The sequence below is a fragment of the Balaenoptera acutorostrata genome, chromosome 11 (assembly GCF_949987535.1).
Source record: "Balaenoptera acutorostrata chromosome 11, mBalAcu1.1, whole genome shotgun sequence".
NCBI lineage: Eukaryota > Metazoa > Chordata > Mammalia > Artiodactyla > Balaenopteridae > Balaenoptera > Balaenoptera acutorostrata.
Genome location: NC_080074.1, coordinates 97,496,426 through 97,518,838, shown reverse-complemented (window position 1 = coordinate 97,518,838; position 22,413 = coordinate 97,496,426). Strand labels below are relative to the sequence as shown.

The 22,413-nt window shown below is 36.3% G+C and overlaps 1 protein-coding gene across 4 annotated transcripts in view; it reads right to left on the bottom strand.

The window, feature by feature from the left end:
• Positions 1-15,222: 15,222 nt before the first annotated feature.
• Positions 15,223-22,413, bottom strand: part of LRP6 (LDL receptor related protein 6) — a 185,290-nt gene continuing 178,099 nt past the window's right edge. For 2 of the 4 annotated variants that reach the window (XM_057556232.1, XM_057556233.1), the window contains one exon: positions 15,223-20,756. In XM_057556232.1, coding sequence (XP_057412215.1) covers positions 20,459-20,756 — 298 coding nt within the window. In that variant the 3' untranslated portion in view covers positions 15,223-20,458. The remainder of the gene's footprint in view (positions 20,757-22,413) is intronic. The other 2 variants (XM_057556231.1, XM_057556230.1) reach the window with 2 other exon arrangements.

Genomic DNA, 22,413 nt, shown 5'->3' with positions numbered 1-22,413 from the left:
TGGTGGCACAGTGGTTAAGAATCCGCCTGCCAATGCAAGGGACACAGGTTCGAGCCCTGGTCTGGGAAGATCCCACATGCCACGGAGCAACTAAGCCCATGTGCCACAACTACTGAGCCTGAGCTCTAGAGCTTGTGAGCCACAACTACTGAAGCCCATGAGCCTAGAGCCCGTGCTCCTCAACAAAAGGAGCCATCGCAATGAGAAGCCCTCGCACCACAACTAAGAGTAGCCCCTGCTAGCTGCAACTAGAGAAAGCCTGAGTGCAGCAACGAAGACCCAACACAGCCATAAATAAATAAATAGATAGATAAATAGATAAATAAATAAATAAATAAAATCTAACTGACATCACAGCCACCACGTCCAGCAATAGTAGAAAGCACATTCTTTTCAGCTGCACATGGAACATGTACAAAGTAAAACTATATTCTGGGTCATAAAACAAATATTAATACATTTAAAAGGATTCAGATCATACAAAATATGTTTGCTGATCACAATGAAATTAAATTATAAATCAGTAACAGAAAGATATCTAGAAAACCCCTCAAATGTTTGGAAACTAAATAAGCCATGTCTAAATCACCCATGGGTCAAAGAAAAAATCTAAACTTAAAGAAAATAAAAGCACAACATACCAGAATTTATGAGAGCCACTAATGTACTACTTAAGGGGAAATTTATAGCACTAAACACCTATATTCAAAGGAATGGTCATTAACTGATGACTTCAGCCTGTACCTTAAATTACAAAAAGCAAATGCAGAGTAGGCATAAGTGGGGAGGGGAATCAAATAGAAAACAGAAAAATAGTGGAAAATCTATGGAACCAAAAAGTGGTTTGTTGAGCAGTACAATAAAACCTGTAATCTGACTGATCAGGAGAAGAGGCACAAATTACCAATATCAGGAACAAGAGAGGTGACATCATTATAGGTTCTACAGATATTAAAAGGAAAATAAGAATATGATACAAAACTTTATGCCAAGAATCTGACAACTTACATGAAATGGACAACTTTCTTGAAAGACAGAAACTACCAAAGTTCACTCAAGAAAAACAGAATGTAAAATTTTACATTTCCAATATGGAAAACATTTTGGCAGTTTCTTAAAAAGCTAAACAAATGTCTATGAGATGACCCAACCATTTCACTCTTAGGAATTTACTCAAAGCAAATGAATTTGGTCCAAAACTTGTACCAAATGAAGTAACTATTTGTGAAAGCTCTAAAGAGAAAACAACCCAAATGTTCATCAACAAATGGATAAACAAATTGTGGTGTATCCATACAATGGAATACTATTCAATTAAAAACATAATGAACTATTGGTATATCCTGTAACATGGATGAATCTCTAAGTGAAAGATGTCAGACCAAAGCCGTGGGGTGGGGAGCCCACCACATAGTGTTATAGGCTTATTCATAAAAAATTCTACAAAATGCAAACTAATCTATTGTGACAGAAAGCAGATCACTGGTTGCTTAGAAACAGGGAGGGATGGAAAAAAGGAATTACAAAGAGAAGTGAGTGTTTGGGGGTGATGGAACTATTCAGTACCTTGTCACTGTATACTTTAAATACATGCAGTTTATTGTATGCCAATTATACCTCAATAAAGCTGTTATAATTTTTTTAAATGAAGGCAAAATGAAAACATTTTCAATGAAAAGTAGGATTTGTTATGAGCAGACAAACAGTATAAGATATACCAGAGGAAATTCTTCAGCTTGCAGGAAAATTATACCAAACAGAAACTCAGACATATACAAAGGAATAAAGAGCACCAAAAAACAATAATATTTTTCTCATCTTTAAATTTTTTAAAAAGGTAACTGTTTAAAGCAAACAAACAAAGAAACAAGACAAAAAACCCTCGGCGTATCATGACATAACATTCAGAAGCAAAATACGTGATAATAAAAACACAAAGGACTGGAAGGGGAGAAGGAAATAGACTGTTGTAAGGTTCTTATATGCAAAGTGGTGTATAATTTCAAGCTAGACTTAACAAGGTAAAGAGGCATACTGTAAATCATACAGCAATGACCATATATGAGCAAAGTTAACAAGTAAATAGTGGAAATAAAATGGAATACTAAAAGATACTCAAGAGAAGAGAATAAAGAACAGTTGCAACAAAATGAAAATAGTAAGATGGTAGATGAACCGAATCACAGCAATGATTACATTTATGGAAACAGCTAAACACTCCAAATCAAAGGCAAAAATAGAATCAATAAAAATGAAGACCCAACTGTACTGTTTTATATCTAAACATGAAAGAGAAGTTAAAAGTAAAAGAACAGAAAAATATATACAAAACTAATATGAAAGCTGGAATGGGTATATTAATATCAGTCAATGTAGACTTCAGATCAAGGAATATAGGGACAAAGAGGGACATTATGTAATAATAAAATTATTTAAAAATTTTTTATTAAGATTAAGAAGATATAATATAATAATCCTAAATTATACAGAACTCATAATAAAGTAAAAACTGACAAAACAATTATAGTTGTAAATTTCAACACTCTTCTCTTGGTAACTGAAATAGATAGAAAATCAGTAAAGACATAAAAGACTTGAACAACAATATAAACCAAACTGACCTAACTGACCTTTATAGAAAACTGCATCCAACAACTGAAGACTACTACTTAAGCATCCATAAAACATTCAATATTATATAATTATATATTATATAATTATAATCTGGCCTACTGACTATGTCTCAATAAATTTAGAAGGATTAAATCATACAGAGTATCTATGACCACTATGGAATTAAATCTAAAAAAAAAAATCTGGAAAATCCCAAATATTTATAAATTAAACACACTTTTATGTAATCCATGGTTCAAAGAAGAAATCACAAGCAAAACTGGAAAATGTTTTGAAATGAATGATAATGAATGTATCAAAATTTGTGGGGTGCAGTTAATGCATGCTTAGAGGGAAATATATAGCTTTAAATACTTGTATCAGAAAAGAAAGGTCTAAAATCAGTGATTTAGGTTTCCATCTTAAGCAGCTAGCAAGCTTCACCCAAGTAAGTAAAAGTAAGGAAATAATAAGTAAAAAACAGTAAAATAGAAAATGGACATACAATAGAGAAAAATAAATTTGAACAAGAGCTGATTTTTTGAAATCTTCACTTTGACCAAGATAGGATACAAATATCAATGTCAGAAGTGAAAACAGACATTAAAAGGATAAGGGATGCACTTTATGCCGATAAATTGAAAACAATTCAAAAAGACAAATTCCTTTGAAAGACATAGTTTTATCACTGAACTATTGTTTACGCTATCATTACTTTTCTTGTTTGACTGCTTTTCCTTTGTTTCTGCATTCCTTCACTTCCTTAATTAGTTCATTAGTTGAGTCTGCTCTTTGGAACTCAGGGAAGCCCTAGGTGACCACAGCCTTTTTCTAAAAACAAGAAACAAGGGACACAGAGGGGCTTTTGTTAATACCTGGGAAGGCCCCGCAGGGTCCTGCTTGGTTTCAACCCCCCCTTTTCTTTGATACTGCTTAATCCTGAGGAGAACAGGGGCAGGACAAGAACGGGGATAAAGTTTTGGATAGAGAGGTTAATCATAAACTCAGCAGGGGAACTTGGTTTTAGGGGAACTTGGTTTTAATCTCCACTCTTGTTCTAACTTTCCCCGAAGCTTTGAGGGAATGGTGTGACGACTCCTCTGGCTACTTCCTGATGAAACAGGGTTTGGTCCTGCCTCAATTTGGGGAATGGACAGCAAATTGGAAATATTCCCAAGTCCCAGGTTTTGGATTTAAATCTTGCATGATTAACGTCTTAGTCCCTTGGTCCACCATTTTGGTGCAACAGACACAATTAGAAGTAGGAGGAGGAGTAACAATTCAAATTTTAATAAACCTTGGAAAATAGATTGCATTCCCTGAAGAATTCAGGAGAATAACTCCAAAAACCTGGACCTGGCACTTCTGGGGAGACTTACAGCCAGGTAGCCAGTTGCCTAGTTTTATCTAAGTAAGTTTTAACTTTTTTTTTTTTTTAATAAATTTATTTATTTTTTTGACTGTGTTGGGTCTTCGTTACTGTGCGAGGGCTTTCTCTAGTTGCGGCGAGTGGGGGCCACTCTTCATAGCAGTGCGCGGGCCTCTCACTATCGCGGGCTCTCGTTGCGGAGCACAAGCTCCAGACGTGCAGGCTCAGTAGTTGTGGCTCACGGGCCCATTTGCTCCGCGGCATGTGGGATCTTCCCAGACCAGGGCTCGAACCCGTGTTTCCTGCATTGGCAGGCAGATTCTCAACCACTGCGCCACCAGGGAAGCCCAAGTTTTAACTTCTGATTGGCATTTATAAATCTCCCTTTTCTGCTAAAATCCAATCTAAAGCAATTTTATTGTCCAGTACTATTCTGGCTAAAGAATCTAGTGCTTTCTGCTGGGAGGCTATGGCTTGAGCTGTCTCATTTGTTACTATTCCCAAAGTAAGAAAAATTTTATTATAAGAGGAGAACTTTTGAGACCATAAGGTTGCAAGTGGAAGCTTCCAGCAGACACTGTTTTGAGAATGGTTAGTGGCATTCCCAAGTCCAACACAGTTCAGAAAATTCAAGTTCTCATCAATACAGGAACCTGTCTGCAATCACATCCAAAATGGCCACCCAGCTGTACCTTGGATGCCTGAACCACAACCACACCATTTTGACTTTCAAATGAATTCCCCTTCTCGATGGCCAAAGCAGATGTACAATGCATGCTTGACAGGCCATAAAACAGGCCACTCTGGTCAGCATAAAGTTCAAGCTGAATCATGTATAAGCCAGAATGACTTTCCCATACCTCAATATGTGAAGATTTCTTCCATCGTTTCCCCTTTTGTTTGCAAATCTTTTGATAGATCCAAATATTTGTCCCTCAGTGCCAGGGTGGTTGCTGCCTGCCCTGGGTTCATAACGTCCCTCAGGGCTAGGCCTCCTCTATAAATATATATATATATATATATATATATATATATATACACACACACACACACACACACACACACACACACACATACATACATACACACACACACATGCCTAGTTATCCACGTTGGGGGAAAATTAATCACACATAGTGAAACAGCAAAACATGGAAAAACAGTTTATAGGCTATACTTTTTTTCAATTATAATGAATTATAACACAAACACTGTACATGTGCTTTTAGCAGACTTGCAGTGAAACAAGTCTTGAGTAGTTATACTCTGTGACAACTTCACTAGATAATTTTCTTACCATTCTAAACATTGAGAGCAACAGTATGGTTAGAAGTAAAACAGTAACTTTCAATGTTGATAGAGAGACACACACCTGGTAAACAGTTCAATTAAATTAGTGGAATTGGTCTCACAGGCCTGGTCCAGATTGTTGGGTCAGCTGCCTAGCATTGCCATTGTCTTCTTCTCATCCTGGTGTGGGTTTGGGTTTTGGGGTCAGCAGTCCTTTCTATAGACGAGTCCAATGCAGAGGCCCTTCTTAAATGGGAAAAACATGAATTCAAGAGACATTCTCTTTAGTTTTGCTGTGCATGAGCTAGTTAAGAGTACCTGGTAATGAATGGTACCAGGTACTTTTATCTAAGAGACAGTCCTTTAAATGATGCCTTTTTCAGTATTTATAATCTCCTTGTTGCAGGTCATGGGGCATCTGATCTTCATCCAAAGATACAATGTTGTGATAAGCTTCAGAAACAAAGTGTCCTTCAAATAATTCAGTTAAACTTTACAATTATGTAACATAACAACAAGAAACTATTTGGGAGGTGAGTCTTAGACGGTGAATACAGACCTCAATTAACAAAACCAGAATTTAATATCTACAGAAACATAATCTTTTTCTCACTAAAAAAAAATTTGTCTGCAAAATAAGTCTGGTTTCAATAAACTTGGTCTGATTATTTACATAGCTATAATTGATCACATTGGTTTTTTTAATTGGCTGTGCTGGAACTTTAAAAGGTCTCTTAAGGCCAGAAAACCTGTGCCAAGGGCTTGTCAGATTCCACCTATGATATCTATAGATTTGGGTGAATCCCTCTCTTCTTTAAGTTCCCAAAATATCTTGAGATTCCTGCATCAGTCAGGAGGTGGCCTTCCTTATTCATCTGATAAGGCTGCTGGGAAACTACAAGTTTCCAATTTCTGAAGGATTCAGGTAGAAAGGAAAGATAAAATCAGGTAGAAAAGAAAAGAAAAAAGATAAATGTTTCAATCCTACTTACAAAAGTATAATTTACCTAGTTATTACAAGCCATAATTAGTTTGAGGGGAAAGGTTTCCTTCTATCTGGAAAACACAGATTAAAAGCCAGTAATATTTCAGACAAAACCCATAAAATTATAACCACATTCACCAGATCATTCAGTCCTATGTAACTAATCCTTGTGTTAACAGTTTTATGAAGCCATCACATTTTCCATTAGAATTCTTTAACTTCTTACCCAGTTCAGTGGTATGACCTGAACATTATCAAAAACCTGTACTTGTCAAAAAGTCCTCTCTATGAATCTTCTTGAAGACGAAGCATTTTTTTTGGTAAAAGCATCAGAGTACAACGATAACTGTCTATAAATAACAAAAGACTTTAAAAGGCACAGTTAAACACATGATTACATTGCAATGGACAAAGAAATTTGGTTACTGCTGTGACAGACATTTTAAGATAACAACTAGAATTATGACTGATAACATTATACCAGAACATACCAGATTTTTTAAAATTTCGTATAACTTCTAAAACCTTTATATTAAGGTCATTTGCCCATACACTATAAACTAAGAAAATTTATTACCAATCACTTGACAATGTTTCCCAAGTAATTGAACATACCAAATAATCCTAATTATTTTAATATTGCTCTCTGAGATGCCTTAGGGTTTCTCTGAAGTATTCCAAAATTAGCTGGAGATCAAAAGTACTTTAATTAGAATTTGATATTAGAAAAGTTTGTCAAAAATATAAAAAAGTTTCAAAACACCTGGTCAAATAGGATCACAGGTCACTGTGAAACAATACTTACTTACTTAACCAAAGTGACAATAAGAGATTTTAAGAGCAAATACAGAAAGTATAAATTACTTAAAAAGTTAAGAAACTTTACAATCTATTATCAAAAGCTGATCAATATTCCAATAAAACTTTGTTCTCTTAACAGAAAGAGAAAACCCAATTCAAGTTTTACACTGCTTTACCTTCAATCTTAAACTTTACTCAGTTAAATTCATTCTAATCTTAGTCCGGATCACACATAAAATTCCTTTTAAAGATTCTTTTTTGTTTTCATAAATCTACAACTTTCTATATCAATATTAGTTTATCCCTTATTTTCTTTCCCATTGGGAAATAATCAGCTTTAGGACAAAATTACTTTTTCCCTTAAAAAAATACATTTCAATTTCTCATACATTCTTTTACTGAAAACACACCTCCTACTTTCCTTGCATACTGAAATGTTTCCCTTATTATTTTAGTAGCTTTATATACATATATATTACAAATTTTAACCATCAAAAACCTTAATCTCTAGTGAAAACCAAGAAGTAAGCAATTGTGAACATACCAGCATTTCCTGACTGGCCAACTTATGAATATATTCTATAACCTCTAGAAATATACATCTCCTCATATTATAATTTCTTTCCTCCCTGTGGTACAAGACATGTGTCTAATAAACCCAAACATCTTTAGTTTTTCTCTCACAAGAAGACAAAAGTAGGTAAACTTAGACTTGTTTAACAACGTTCCAGTATTTTATCTTATTTGAAATGACCAGATATTCAATAAATTTCCATCATTTAACTTAATTTAGCAAAACTCTATAAAGAGTTTTAAGTTACCAACACCTGGGGAGATGATTTTTAAGTAGACATTCGCAAAACATAATTATTCCCAAAGAGTTGATCCAAAAAAACTACTACCTCATTTACATTTACTTTACTTAAAAGTTTCATCATATCAAGTTATTTTCTTTCCTGACAAATTTTGTAACAGGAATAACAAAATCTTATTGACTCTCAGTAAACCTAGGTATAATAAAAGTATTCTACTTAATGTTGATGACTCAAAAGACATGCCTATATTAAACCAATAAACTTTAACTTTAATACCAAAAATTAATTTAATACTAAATATTTCCCAGATCATGTGAACCTAAAATTCATCAGGTTAGTTTCTAAGTCAGAAAATTTATGTAAGTGTTTACTTTCCTTTAAGCCAATTAAATAGAGATCATTTACAAATTAATTTTGGTAATATCATCCAGAGGTAAAAACATATCATCTCTATAATGTACACAGACATACATACATCCATATAAACAGATCTCATTATTTCCTGCTTGAGTTAAAAATCTCTTTTTTCTTTTTTTTTTTTTCTTTAGTCTCAGGAATTGGAGATGGTCAGATAAAAGTTTCTGAGAGCCCAATTAAAACATTTATATCTCAAAGGCACAGGGAGAGAAATGCAAGTTCCTCCTAGAAAGACTGCTTCCTCTAACAGGATAGCCAAAAAAAAAAAAAAAAAAAAAATTTAGAATGTCAAAAGAGCTCCATCCTCATCATTTTTCTCTGGAGTCTAAAGAACACCGTGGTCACCCGAACTGAGGGTGGTCTAATTTTGTAGGATGCATCCTAAAGGGCTATTTTTAGGAAATGAAATTTTGTTTCTCATGTCCACCAATTGAAACACTGCACCTTCTTTAACACAAATATACACTCACACACACACCCTCAAAATATAAGCCAAACCAGTTTGAAAAGGCTCAAAGCCAAACCAATTCCAAAAGGCTTACTTTGATACAACAGTATAAAAACGCTTTGCATAAGGAATTTCATACCATTTTCCGTCCCTTTTACAAAACAGTTCTACTTGAAAGATAATGTTATAAATTAGAGAGCCATTAGGGCCCATTGTTCTCCAGATCCTAAGGAGCAATGAGGCCAAGCAGTATTAAAATGAAACACTTTTTTCTTTCATGGATGCATAACTGAAGATCTCCCAGTTTTGCAAAACAGACTCTAAGGGTCTACAAGATATAATAGAGTTCTGGTTACCCATCATTAATTATCCATGGCTGGTACTGTCAGACATTCCCCAGGCTGTGTGCCAAAAGAAACAAACCAATGCAATGGGGTCTCTTAAGGTCACACTTCCCTAACTTGAGAGTGAGGCGCCTCCTCTTACTGTCCCAGATGGTGGTGTATGAGTCCTGGTCCAAACGGGAGATTCCCAGGTACAGCCCCAGGTGGTACTAAATGGCCAGAGAGACTCCTCAGTCCAAAAGGGAAAATCCAATTAAAGCAGTGCTCTGCTCAGTCACTGGAGTCAAATGACCAAGTCCCAAACCCAAAAGGAAACTTCCAGTCAAGGTAACACAATAGGGAAGAATACCCTGGTATCATCACACACAAGACTCCTCTACTTACCAGGTACCTCAACCTTCAAACGCCTTGTTTCCTTTACCACAAATATCAAAAGCGCTGTGTGTCAACGACACCCAGTCAGTGGCAAGCCTCAGGGCTGTCCTTGAGACAAATGTGCTCAGGCAGCTGCTGGACAGAATGAGAGCCACCACAAGCCAGGGTTTGATGTGCCACAGGTTGAGACACCCACGTGGGATGATGAGTCCCTTTGTGGTCACCAAGTCCAACTAGGGTCTGCTGGTAAAGCCAATCTACTGACACCGGGTTGTGGTGAAGCAAAGTACAGCATTTATTTGCAGGGTATCGAGCAAGGAGAACAGGCAGTTCATGCTCAAAAGATCCAAACTCCCTGATGGCTTTCAGGGAAGGGTTACTAAAGGCAACATTTGGGATGAAAGATGCAAGGTGCACGATTTCTTCTAATTAGTTGATGGTGAGGTAAGAGTGGTGTTTCAGAAATCTTTATCATCCACCTTCTGATTCCAGTCTTCTGAGGTCTACATACTTGTGGTCTGCATGATGTCACCACCCTCCAGGCAGGGAAGGGTATCTTAGTTTTGCTGAACAACTCAAAGATATGTATCAGATTGTTATGTATATCCTTTGAGGAGGAACTAGGACTGTCTTTTATCACTGAACTACTGTTTAAACTATTATTACTTTTCTTGTTTGCTTTACCTTTGTTTCTGTATGCCCTCACTTCCCTAGTTAACTACTTGTGCCCACTTTTTGGAACTCAGGGAAGGCCTAGGAGACTAAAGCCTTTTGCTACAAACAAGAAACAGAGAACACGGAGGGGCTTTGGTACCTGGGAAGGCCCTGCAGGGTTCTGCTCAGTTTCAATCCCACCTTTTCTTTGACACTCCTCAATCCTGAGGAGAACAGGGGCAAGACAAGAAAGGGAATAACGTTTTAGATAGAGAGGTTAATCGAACTTGGCAGGGGAACTTGGTTTTATAATTACTGGACAAAACGCAAGCATTTTGAGGACCATACAATTAGGTAATCGTAGCATGGAAGCTTTTGGTAGGATAATCAAGTCAAAAAGGTCCCTCTGATTATCAAAAGATAATCACTTTTGTCTGCCATACAGCTTTTACGGTATGATAGGCCTTGTGTTGTCTCTCTTTTGAGAGCTATAAATTCCTTTGGAATGCAGAGCAAGACCAGAGAAGAGGCCAGGAGGAAGGAGGCATTAAACAGGGATCTACACAGAACAGGATGCTACATAGCTGTTTGGCCTCCTTGTAATACTATTCATTGCCTAGAATGCTTTATGTACAAGTAGCTCTCTGGAACAGGTAGTAGAACTGGCTGATGGAAGAGTCAAGGTTCAGAAAACTATTAGAGACGAATACCCACAAATACAGAGAATAAATGACTTCAGACATGTCTTGGCAATTAATTAAAATGGAACAGAGATTACAGTCTAAATCTCAATTCAGTGTCCTTTTCCCTGCATCCACTGCCAACTGTCTCTGATCAAAATTTTACACTGGAATTTTCATACTCCAATTGGGCACTTCCTGTCAAGGTTAGTCATTAATCAGTTGATTATTTTGTGGAAAAAAATGGGATACTTCCCACAGCACCTGGTGCACAGTAAATGCCGGTTAAATGTTAACAAATGTTATCCTTTATTTTTAGCCTCTTTATTGGGGAAGATTGGCTTTACATGGTAATTAAATCTGAATTTACAAATGCAAATCTCAGGTAGAAATTTTTCTGGGGTGGAAGATGGATTGTGCAGACTGCACGATGGTACAAATGAATAGATCCAGAGGTCTGAAACCAGTATAGTGGAGGAAAAATATCTTCTAAGTTCTCTACTGGGACTGCTATAACAAAAGAGATTAAGAATAGAAAAGCATACATATGTGTTTGTTTTACGTGACATGGGAGCCCTCATAAGGAAATGAAGATCCAAAAGATGGTTAAACCTGTTCTTTCACTGGGTTTGATGAAGAGTGGAAAGTCATGGAAAGATATGATAGGGCAGAGTATGAGTTAAGTGTAGGAAACTGGGAGAACTCAGCAATGCCTGTTCAGATTCCTCAGTGTGTCTTTCTTCCGGGTAAAGGGAGGGCACCTTTCACATGATGGTTTATACCTGCTTTACAGGAAGGTCAGAGAGTCCTTCCTGAACATCCCATTTCTCAAATTCCTTCAGCTTAAAATATTCAACATGCCAAGGTGCCATATTTTGGGGTAGTGTGTCCTGAACCCTGTGAATACTAATTCATCCTTTGATTTAAATTTACAGAAATAATGCAATCACATACAAGCAAGGCAAAGAATTAAAATTAAAAAGATTGTAAAACCGTAGCTGAAAACCTATCTGGCGAAAGAAGAACCCAAAACAACTCACTGTATTCCCTACTCATTTTTTTTAACGGAAGTATAGTTGATTTACAATATTATATTAGTTTCAGGTGTACGACATAGTGATGAAATATTTCAAAAATTATAACCCATTTAAAGTTATTATAAAATATTGGCTATATTCCCTGTGCTATACAATATATCCTTGCAGCTTATTTATTTTATACATAGTGATTTGTATAGTGATTTGTATCCCTTAATCCTCTCCCCCTACCTTGCCCCTCCCCCTTTCCCTCTCCCTACTGGTAACCACTAGTTTGTTCTCTATATCTGTAAGTCTGTTTCTTTTTTTTGTTATATTCATTTGCTTCATATTTTAGATTCCCACATATAAGTTATAGCATACATTATTTGTCACTCTCTAAGCATAATACCTTCCCTCCAGGTCCATCCATATTGTTGCAAATGGCAAAATTTCATTGTTTTTTATGGCTGAGTAATATTCCCTGTGTGTGTGTATACACACACTACATCTTCTTTATCCATTCACTTGTTGGAAACTTACACTGCTTCCGTATCTTGGCTATTGCAAATAATGCTGCTATGAACACTGGGCTGTATGTATCTTTTTGAATTAGTCTTTTCACTGTTTTCCTTATTCTACAGCACGCCTTTAAAATCAGGCAAACCAACCATAGTTCTGCCTTTCCTTTCTTTGACTCAACTGGCAACAGCACAACTTACATGATTTTTGTTTTCCCTCCAGAGAAAGAATGCAAGGGGTCAGCAAAGAAGCCAAGGTAAGCTCATTTTCTCAAAAGCATCTACTAAGGAAAGACTTCTACATTAAAACTAGGTTTCCACTAAAAGCAGAATTACCATATGATCCAGCAATCCCACTCCTGGGCATATATTCAGACAAACCTATAATTCAAAAAGATACATGCACCTCTATGTTAATAGTGGCACCATTCACAATAGCCAAGACATGGAAACAACCTAGATGTCCATCGACAGATGAATGGATAAAGAAGATGTGGTACATATATACAGTGGAATATTACTCAGCCATAAAAAAGAACAAAATAATGCCATTTGCAGCGACATGGATGCAACTAAAGATTATCATACTAAGTAATGTAAGTCAGAGAGAGAAAGACAAATACCATATGGTATCACTTATATATGGAATCTAAAATATGACACAAATGAACCTATCTATGAAACAGAAACAGAATCATGGACATAGAGAACAGACTGGTGGTTGCCGGGGGGGAGGGGGTTGGGGGAAGGATCGAGTGGGAGGTTGAGGTGAGCAGATGTAGGCTTTTATATACAGAATGGATAAACAACAAAGTCCTGGGCTTCCCTGCTGGCGCAGTGGTTAAGAATCCGCCTGCCAATGCAGGGGACATGGGTTTGATCCCTGGTCCAGGAAGATCCCATGTGCCGTGGAGCAACTAAGCCCCTGCACCACAACTACTGAGCCTGCGCTCTAGAGCCAGCGAGCCACAACTACTGAAGTCCACGTGCCTAGAGCCCATGCTCCTCAGCAAGAGAAGCCACCGTAATGAGAAGCCCGTGCACTGCAACAAAGAGTAGCCCCTGCTTGCCGAAACTAGAGAAAGCCTGCGCACAGCAACGAAGACCCAACACAGCCAAAAATAAAAAATAAATAAATGAAAACAAACAAACAGAAAAAACAAGGTCCTACTGTATAGCACAGAGAACTATTCAATATCCTATGATAAACCATAATGGAAAAGAATACTAAAAAAAAAGAATATAATCACTTTGCTGTACAGCAGAAATTAACACAACACTGTTAATCAACCATACTTCAATTTTAAAATATACTGATTAAGGAAAAAAAAAAAAACCACTTGGTTTCCATTTAACCACCTGATGTTTGAACTCAACTACTGCCTAATAAAAAAGCAGCTTCCTCTCTTCCTATCAAACAGTAATCTCAGACTAAAGCAGGGATCTGGTAGTTTTGAGTTCTCAATGGTTTTTCCATCCACCCTTCTGAGTTCTTAGATGAGACTCCTACAATAAAAGATAGATTTATAAGGGGGAAAAAAAAAAAGACCAGAAGTTTATTAACATGTATACTTTAGGTATACATAGGAGATACCCAGAGAAAAATGAGTAACTCTCTAAGGTGGTTTAGAATTCAGGCATAAATACCATTGTAACAGGGAAAGGGGAGTGAGGATGTAGGCCTCTTACGGGATTATTAGGGAAGATGAATAGGCCTTTAAGAGAATACATAGGAGATATGATAGTTTGTGACAAAGTTTGTTTTTTGGCCAACGTGTCCACTTCTAGTCTCCTCTCCCATGACGTCAATCTTCCCTGGTTGATAAAACTCTCCGGGAAGGGATTTATGATTCATGACAATTGTGTTGCTTTTAGATGATCTGCCTTTAGGCACATAAGGGGAATTCAGAGACAGCTTTTCTCTGCATTTGCTGGTTTTTAAGTACCTACAGATCAAAATAATCAAGATGCCAAAGTGGCATATTTTGCAGTAGTATATTCTGTTGCCCTTCTATATCATCATATCATATTGGGCTCTGCATCAGGAAAAGCAAGTTCATTTTTAAAGATAATTTGGAGGAGGAGAAGGGGGTGGCTCAGAGGCCACATCAGGACTCCTTCCAGGAGTTTATAAAAACAAGAGCAGTCAGAAGCTCAAATTGTGAAACTGAGCAGGACCCTGTGGGGCCCTCCTGAGCACAAAAGCCCTCCTGTCTTCTGTTTCTTGTTTGTAGAAAAAGGCTTTAGTCTCCTATGCCTTCCCAAAGTTCCTACTAATTAGGGAAGAGAGGGAATTCAGAAACAAAGGAAAAGCAGTTAAGCAAGAAAAGTAATGATAATAGTTCAGTGGTAAAACAGAATCCTAGTTCCTTCTCAAGGGATATACCTAACAACCTGATGCATATCTTTGAGCTGTTCTGTAGAAACTAAGATTCCCAGCCCCCCAACCCAAGTAGAGAATGGTGACTACATGCTAACCACAAGCAAACACCACTCTGTTACCTTACCACCAACCAATCAGAAGAAAGTCATGCACCTTGCAGCTCTTACCCCAAATGCTGCCTTTAAAAAAACTCTTTCCTGAAAGCTATCAGGGAGTTTGGGTCTTTTGAGCACGAACTGCCCATTCTTCTTGCTTGGCACCCTGCAAATAAATGCTGTACTTTCCTTCACCACAACCCGATATCAGTAGATTGGCTTTGCTGTGCAGTGGGTAAGCAGACCCAACTTTTCCTTATTCTGTTCCTAATCACAGGTATTGTCAGCATTGCACTAAGCAACAGCCCTTCTCAAACCTTTCTTCCAAAGTTGTATTTTATTTGAAATGCAAACAATAAAGGTGGGTTTTGTTGTGTCTGAAACACAACATTCATATATCATAGCAAAGCACAATCAACTGTTTTAATTTCTTGCTGAAGAAATGACACTTGTATTTTCCACCGTTTTATTATAAAAATCAACATTTCATTTGTTACAACTCAACTTATTGTAATAATCAAAAAGGGGATTTATACAAGGTATTTTTATACAGTTTAAAATTAAAGCACTTATTTTACAAAAAGGGGAAAGTGAATAGTGGACAAGGGCTGACCAAATGTTGGTCATTAAAATATAAATACATCCTTGCAAAGCACCATCGTACCAAAGTCCATGAACAAGAAACACCAGCTGACTTCAAGACAATGACGAAGATTAAAGCTTAAGAAAAAATTTAAAAACACAGAGGATAAAACATCTGAAAGCAGCACCAGATCCTTCACTTGCAAATAAGGCTAGTCCAGCTTAAGCGTCTCAGTATCCCCTTTACTCTTATTATAATAAAATGTCCTCAACTAAGCCCAGATACTTAATTTCATGTAATGTTAGGTTTAATCAGACTTTCTTTGCTTTATTTTCTTTTTAATATTCATATTTAGGCATTGATATTTAGAGTCATATACATAGAGATCTATCTATCTATATATTTATCTATACCCCTGCCCTTATATTTGATTTAAAAAATTTTTTTAATAATTAAAATTCTTTCTTTTAAAAAAAGAATGGACAGTTAAGCAAAAGCACATTGTATAAGTCTTTGGTGTTAACTACTGGGCAAACCCTAAGTAATGGGAAATCTAAAAGTTAGTTTTTGTTAGGGCTATATTCCACTTCTGAGTACAAGATATCACTTAGTTTATAATTCTACCTGTAAAGTCATGATGATTTTTTTCAGCAATAACTTAAGAATGGTTTAAGAATGCCTTATGAAAAAAAAACAACAAACCAAAACCAAAACCAAAAAACCAGTAAAGTTTACCTTGACTGAAGAAGGATGAGGTCAGTAATTTCATTCTAAATCATCTAGATTAACCAAAGAATCTACCTCCCTCTCCACTCAGGTATAGACTTAGTTTAACAACAGGCAGAATCCAATCAAACAAATATCCTGAGTATATGGTCCACAATTTTAAAAATCTTTTAAAATTATAACAGTAAAATGTTATGCTTTAGGGTCCAAAGTCCTTTAAAAGTTTGAGAATTTCAAAAGCTAAATTTTGAGCCTATTGTGAAATGATGCAATCCCAGAAGTCAGAAACCAACCATATGCTACTAGTACTTTGTAAAATCATCTGTTATTTCTCTTGGTTCATTTTAGGTTTGGGATAAGGAAAGGGGTACCAAATAAAATTAAATTTCTTGAGTTTAAGAATTTTGAGAACATGTTTTAAACAATGCTTGATTATGAACTTCTTTAAGACTCAGTCCATGTCTACACTTAGTGTACAGTCTCATTTATTGACGCTCAAACATTTGTCAGCCATCTCATAATCACATACTCATACCCACACTCCAGACATACTATTCATGTCATTATTCAAAATGAAGTACTGCGCTTATTAAAAGTTTGACATACTTGGGGGGCGTGAAAAGGCCAAGATTTTTGTTTCTGAATCTTGTTAGATGTGTAATGGTAATAACCAACATGCTGCTTTTATGGCATGCAAATCAATGAAGTGGCAAGTTTCCCCCTGCAAGAGATAAAGCAATTTTAAAAACTACACTTTTAAGAACCTAGTCAAGGCAAAGGACTTGACAGAGAAACAATAGCAGCAGACCTATCACAGAGCCAGGTTTGCTTGCTTAAGGCAAGCCTTTCTTTTGTACCAAAAGTAAGCAGTCTCTATACTATGATTACTGCTATCAGGTCACATAAATATACACAGTTCATTAACAGATAAGTCACAGCTACTAACCCTACATGAAGTATTCTTCACTAATGAGCTTTTACAGCAAAATAAAAAATTTTTCCCTCCAAACTAATTGCTACCTAATAAGGATGGTGGCTATTTATACCTTAACAATGTCTTAATATCAAATGAGTTGGTTGTATACAAATGATTGACTTTGGAGTATTTTTAAATAATGAAAATATACAATCCTCAATCATCTTAAAATTTTACTGCTCAAAAGCCCCCACCCCCAATTATTGGCCTATATTAGATGAAAATGTAAAGACTTCATTTCTAAATACATATCAACCCTTTAGAATAGTTGTTCTCAAACTTATTGAAGGGTCAGATAAGCTCTTGGTGGTACATCACAAAGTATTTTTATATTAAAATTAAAATAACAATTTTCTGCTAAACATATAATATCTCATGATATGCTAGTTAGAAGAGTTATAGCAAGTGTCAGAGGCATAACAAAATTTCCTGAAAGAAAAATTAATATTGAGAAAATTCTATACCTTAATTGTTTTTTACATTGTGAATATGCCATTATCTGATATAAGCAGCAAAATCCTTTGGGCCACTGTTCAGAAAACCAGGGCCCTGCAGGAGCCAAATTCAAGATTATAAAAGTTCAGAATTATAAAAGACCACCTTCAGTGAAGAATAGCTTACTATAGGGCACAGAAAGCATGCTATGCTGAAGTTCAATTCTCAGATAATTTTAATGACATCAGTAAGTGGGCATACTTCACGCCATACAATCACAATGAATACTTCTGCATTTAAGGAATATAATGAAATTTTATTCATTGCCCCCCAGCATGGATAATGAATCTAGCAATACTCCAAATTCAAAACACTTTTTCCCTTTTCCCCTGATTTGTGCTCTCATATATTAATTTTTTATCTTCCAATTAAAGATCTTGTGTTTAACAATCAAGATAGTCTACTTTTAAGCTTAACTGTCCATATAATCTGAGGGTCAATAAATCTTTCCTGAATTTTGACAATTCTCTCATTGAAAGGTACTCCCCAAAATGTTAAGAATCCATCTCAAATACCAAGAAAGAGGATTCTGAGATTAAGCTGAACTGCCTTCAAATAATTTCAAACAAATTGGCACACAAATTAGTATTTTGCAAGAAGAGGCCATTGCCATCGCAGTACAAGCACTTGAACTGAGATATAACAAGGCAATATTCTTCTTAGTTCATTATAGTGCAAGTTTCCACATGGGAAGCCCACCAGATAAAGATGCACATTAAAAAATGTAAACATACAGAATTCTCAAATTTTAAGTGATACCCAGTTATTGCTAACCTTTCCATCTTCATTTGAGCATCAAGCGCCCTTGCAACTTCAATGTCCATTTTGTTAGAACTTGAGCACTTTGTTCCATCAACAGGAAGAGTTAACACTCGTCTGACTGAAATGCAAGATACTAATGGATTACCATTTATTTATATGCAAAATCAAGTGCACCTGATTCATATAAGGTACTCCCAATAATCTAAGCATTACTCTGAAACCGTGTTTTTTTCTCTTTAAAAAGATTACTTAGGTATATTTTTTAATTGCTTAAACAGTTAGTTCACCTCTACCAAACTTCTGAATCCCTTCTTCCACTGTTTTCTCTTCGGTCCTGAAATCCAGAGAGGCCTCAACAAAACAGAATTAAAAAAAAAAAAAAAATCATTCTATAACAACTGACCAACGTCTGTTAAGGTAAAAATACATTAGTTTAAAAACACATTCAACTTTAGCAGAGAAATTCTGGAAACATGTAAAAAGCAGGAAACCAACTTCTGGCAAGGTGGCAGAGCAGTGCTAGAATCATTCCACAGGTCAGCCCTGATAGCTGAAGATGAAGAAGCCCCAGTACCACACAGGTCAGGCAGATTACATGAGCCGTCCAATATTCCCCTCCACCCAAGTTCTGACAGCTGAGAAGTTAACAGTTTGCCTTCTCATGTAATCCATATTGTTAAATTTGTTAAATCGTCTTAATCCATCATGGAATAAGAGAGACGACACATAAAAAATATATGAGGTGATTATAAGAATAATTCATGGATAATTTGAAAACAATCTAACATTCACATTAGGTAACAGAAAGATATTAAACTCATGTCACACATTAGAAGAGGTATGTATGTAGAGATCATTCTGAGAAAAATTGGCCTAAAGAACATGAAAATGTCACCAACAGTTAATAAAGGGAAAACCCAACGATAACAAAAAATTCTCTTTTTAAATAGATTGTCTCTAACCGGAACATATTTAAATGTTTTACTAGGAAAGATACATATAAAAATGATTTCATATTGTGATATTATATGCTGAAAGTACTGCAAGGATATATGATTAATTTACAACAAAAACTTAATGGTTAAATTTGTAACTCTTAAACATTGTCTATATGTGTTGTAAAAAGACATTTTAATGAGCATTAAAACAATCTTGGAAGTAAAGAGGAGCAATAAACATGTCTAACCTTTGATCATTATGCGAACACAGCAGTCCAAATGAAGAGCTAAGCTGACTGGGGTATGGAGCTAGTAGAAATATTAAAATGAAACCTTAATTTAGAAAACTCCATTTTATCAATCCTCAGATAAAAAACTGTGAATAAATTATGGCATTCTGGCAAAATACCCTACAATACTGCTAGGGGAGGAAGCAAGGTGAAAACACCCAGGGGAAAAAATTAATATATGACAGAGGGGTGAGTTTTAAGGTAGGGACAGAAGACTTGCACAACAAACGGCCCCATAGCATCTTACCAGACAGCTGATCTCTCCCACAACAGCAGCACCCCAAATGGATTTTTATAAATATCTATTTTCCTCGATAAAATTGTTGGATTCCTAGAGAAAACAAAGCCCTTTATCCAAAGTTAGTATTAATTCTTTTTTTTTTTTCCTTTCATTTCTTAAACCTGCTGGCCTTCAAATGTTAGTTAACATGAAGGCCATCTGGCTACTTCCAAGTATCTATAGTTTGCTGCTCTGAGATGGACTTTTTTTTCTTTTTTCTTTTTCTTTTTTTGGTATCAATAAAGCCCAGACATTCCTGGTCAGTGATGCCTTTATTATTCCTGCTTCCTTTGTACTCAGTCACTTCACTGGGTTTAAGGCATGCTTTGTGTATTTAGTTTGCAAAAATAAAACTTTTAGTACAAATTTATTTTTTATACAAATTTTTATGGCACAAGCAGCAAATGTGCTGTTTTAAGAAAATATATAAATATCTTTTCCTTCTGTACAAATATCTCCAGTATGCCCTACCCCATTTATAATTTTTATCTGTACATGGTCTGCCTCACCCTTCTCGAAGAGCTCCCCCCCCCCTCCAGATCCCAACCGCATTCGTGTTTACACTTCCGTGTGGGAGGCAGTCAGAGGAGGAGGGCCCCTCCTCAGGAGGAGTCCGTACAGGGAGAGGGCGGCGGTGGGTAGAGGTGATGAGGGTAGCTCCTCTCTGTGTATGGAGAAGGCGGGCAGCTTTCATAGTTCTCTTCTGCCGACAAGTACTGGCTTCGGGGCGTGGGAGGCGGAGGCACAGGCTCTGAGTCATAGTTCAAGTCACTAGTGTAGCCCTTGGCTGTGGCCACTGAGGTCATTATTCTCCGGCTGGGAGCGTAGTCACTGTCACAAACATCTGTGCTGCAGGGTGTGGTGGGCGGTGCAAAGTGCCGGTAACTGTGCGGCCTGTAGCTGGCAGAGGGAGAAAACCAGGAGAGGCTGAGTCAGGGTTATGGAGAGGTGGTTTTTCTCTATCAGAATACAGAGGTATTAAACGCAAACCTCACCTGCAAGACAATAAGCTACCACAATTTAAGGCTGCACCAACCAAGAGGCAGTTTTCAATGGCAGATTGGAGGAGGAAGATAGCATGTGTTTCATATTTGTAGATAAAATGTGATTAGAGGCAATTAAAAGTGGACAGAATGGGAATGCAGAGGTGAACCCATTCTAGCCTCTGGGTGTGCGCTTGTATCTTTAAGTTACCCTGTATCATAGAATTAAAAAAGAACTATTCAAAGTTGTATTTAATGGTCATCTTTGGAAAATCTCTCAGTTACACATTTTGGATTTAGTCTATATAGTGGACCTCACCAATTTCTGCCTCTCCATGATCTGTGAGAAGAATGGGTCTTTATTATCTTACATTACTCAAACATGTTAGCATTCTCTCAATACTCCTTAAATGATCTATGATTTACCTGATGAATAATTTAATGATGTCTGAAGACTTCACTGTCTCTTTACAACTCAAATACTGTACAAGCCAGGCTGAATTTTGGTAGACAGCCTAAGGAGCTTATCTATCCCATTATTATTACTATCAGCAAAGGGAAATTGCTGTGGTTTGGGGGAAGAAGTGTTGATTCCCTGTATGTAGACAAGCATATTGTCATAAGAGTGGCTCTAACTGAACATCAAAACGATAAATTCTAGGTATCCATACAGGACCAGTGAATTTTCTAATATGTATTTCAGAGTCCTAATTTATTTTTTACACTTTTTAAAGCTACCTTTTCAAGTAATCTATAGCTGTTAAGTCAAGTTTGTAGCGTGGCTAACTAAAGAAAAAGGCACTGGAAAGAGAGAAATGTACTAGTGAAAATAAGAGCTGACAAATTGCTGGCTTTTCTATCATTTCTACTTCTATCTGTAACTTCTTATACCATTCATAGTCTAAGTATAGTAAAGCTGAGTAAAGCTGATCTTATTTCATATATACCTCAATCAAGATTTATTTATATGCTTTCCCATCAGACAAAATGACTGCAAGAGTAGGGCAAGAGCAAGTGTAAAACTGAAGTAACAATTTATAAAATACCTAGCGATACAGAGTGCCAGATAACACCTCAGGATAAAAGCCATGTGAGGCCAAGCCCTCAGTGGTATGAAAAGAAATGGCTGCAAAAGACCAAAAGTTACATGACCTGCCAAGCAGGTTCTCAAGCATTTTTACTACCAGTACTGACATGATGTCATAGTATTTTTTAGGTCTTATCTTTCTGTCCAATCAGGTGGCGAGCCTTGGAGAAATTTCTTGGCTCTACATTTAAAAGGCCCAAATTCCATTTTCATGGGAGAATAAAAAAAAGAGGAGAGAACGAAAGGAAATAGAATTAACAAAATTCTTTTAAGTTCCACAAACTTTAAGTTAGACAAAAATTTCAACAAATGATAAAAAGTTTCACTCTGAAGAAATAAATTGGGCTTAATTTGAGATGTGGGAAATGGTTAAATAAGAATTGTTTTTGATGCAATTATGTTTACTTGAACCAAACAGTGTTTTATTCCATTTAAGGAAATTAATTTTTTAAAAGTAAAATTTTAGGTCTTTCCTTTTTTCAATTTT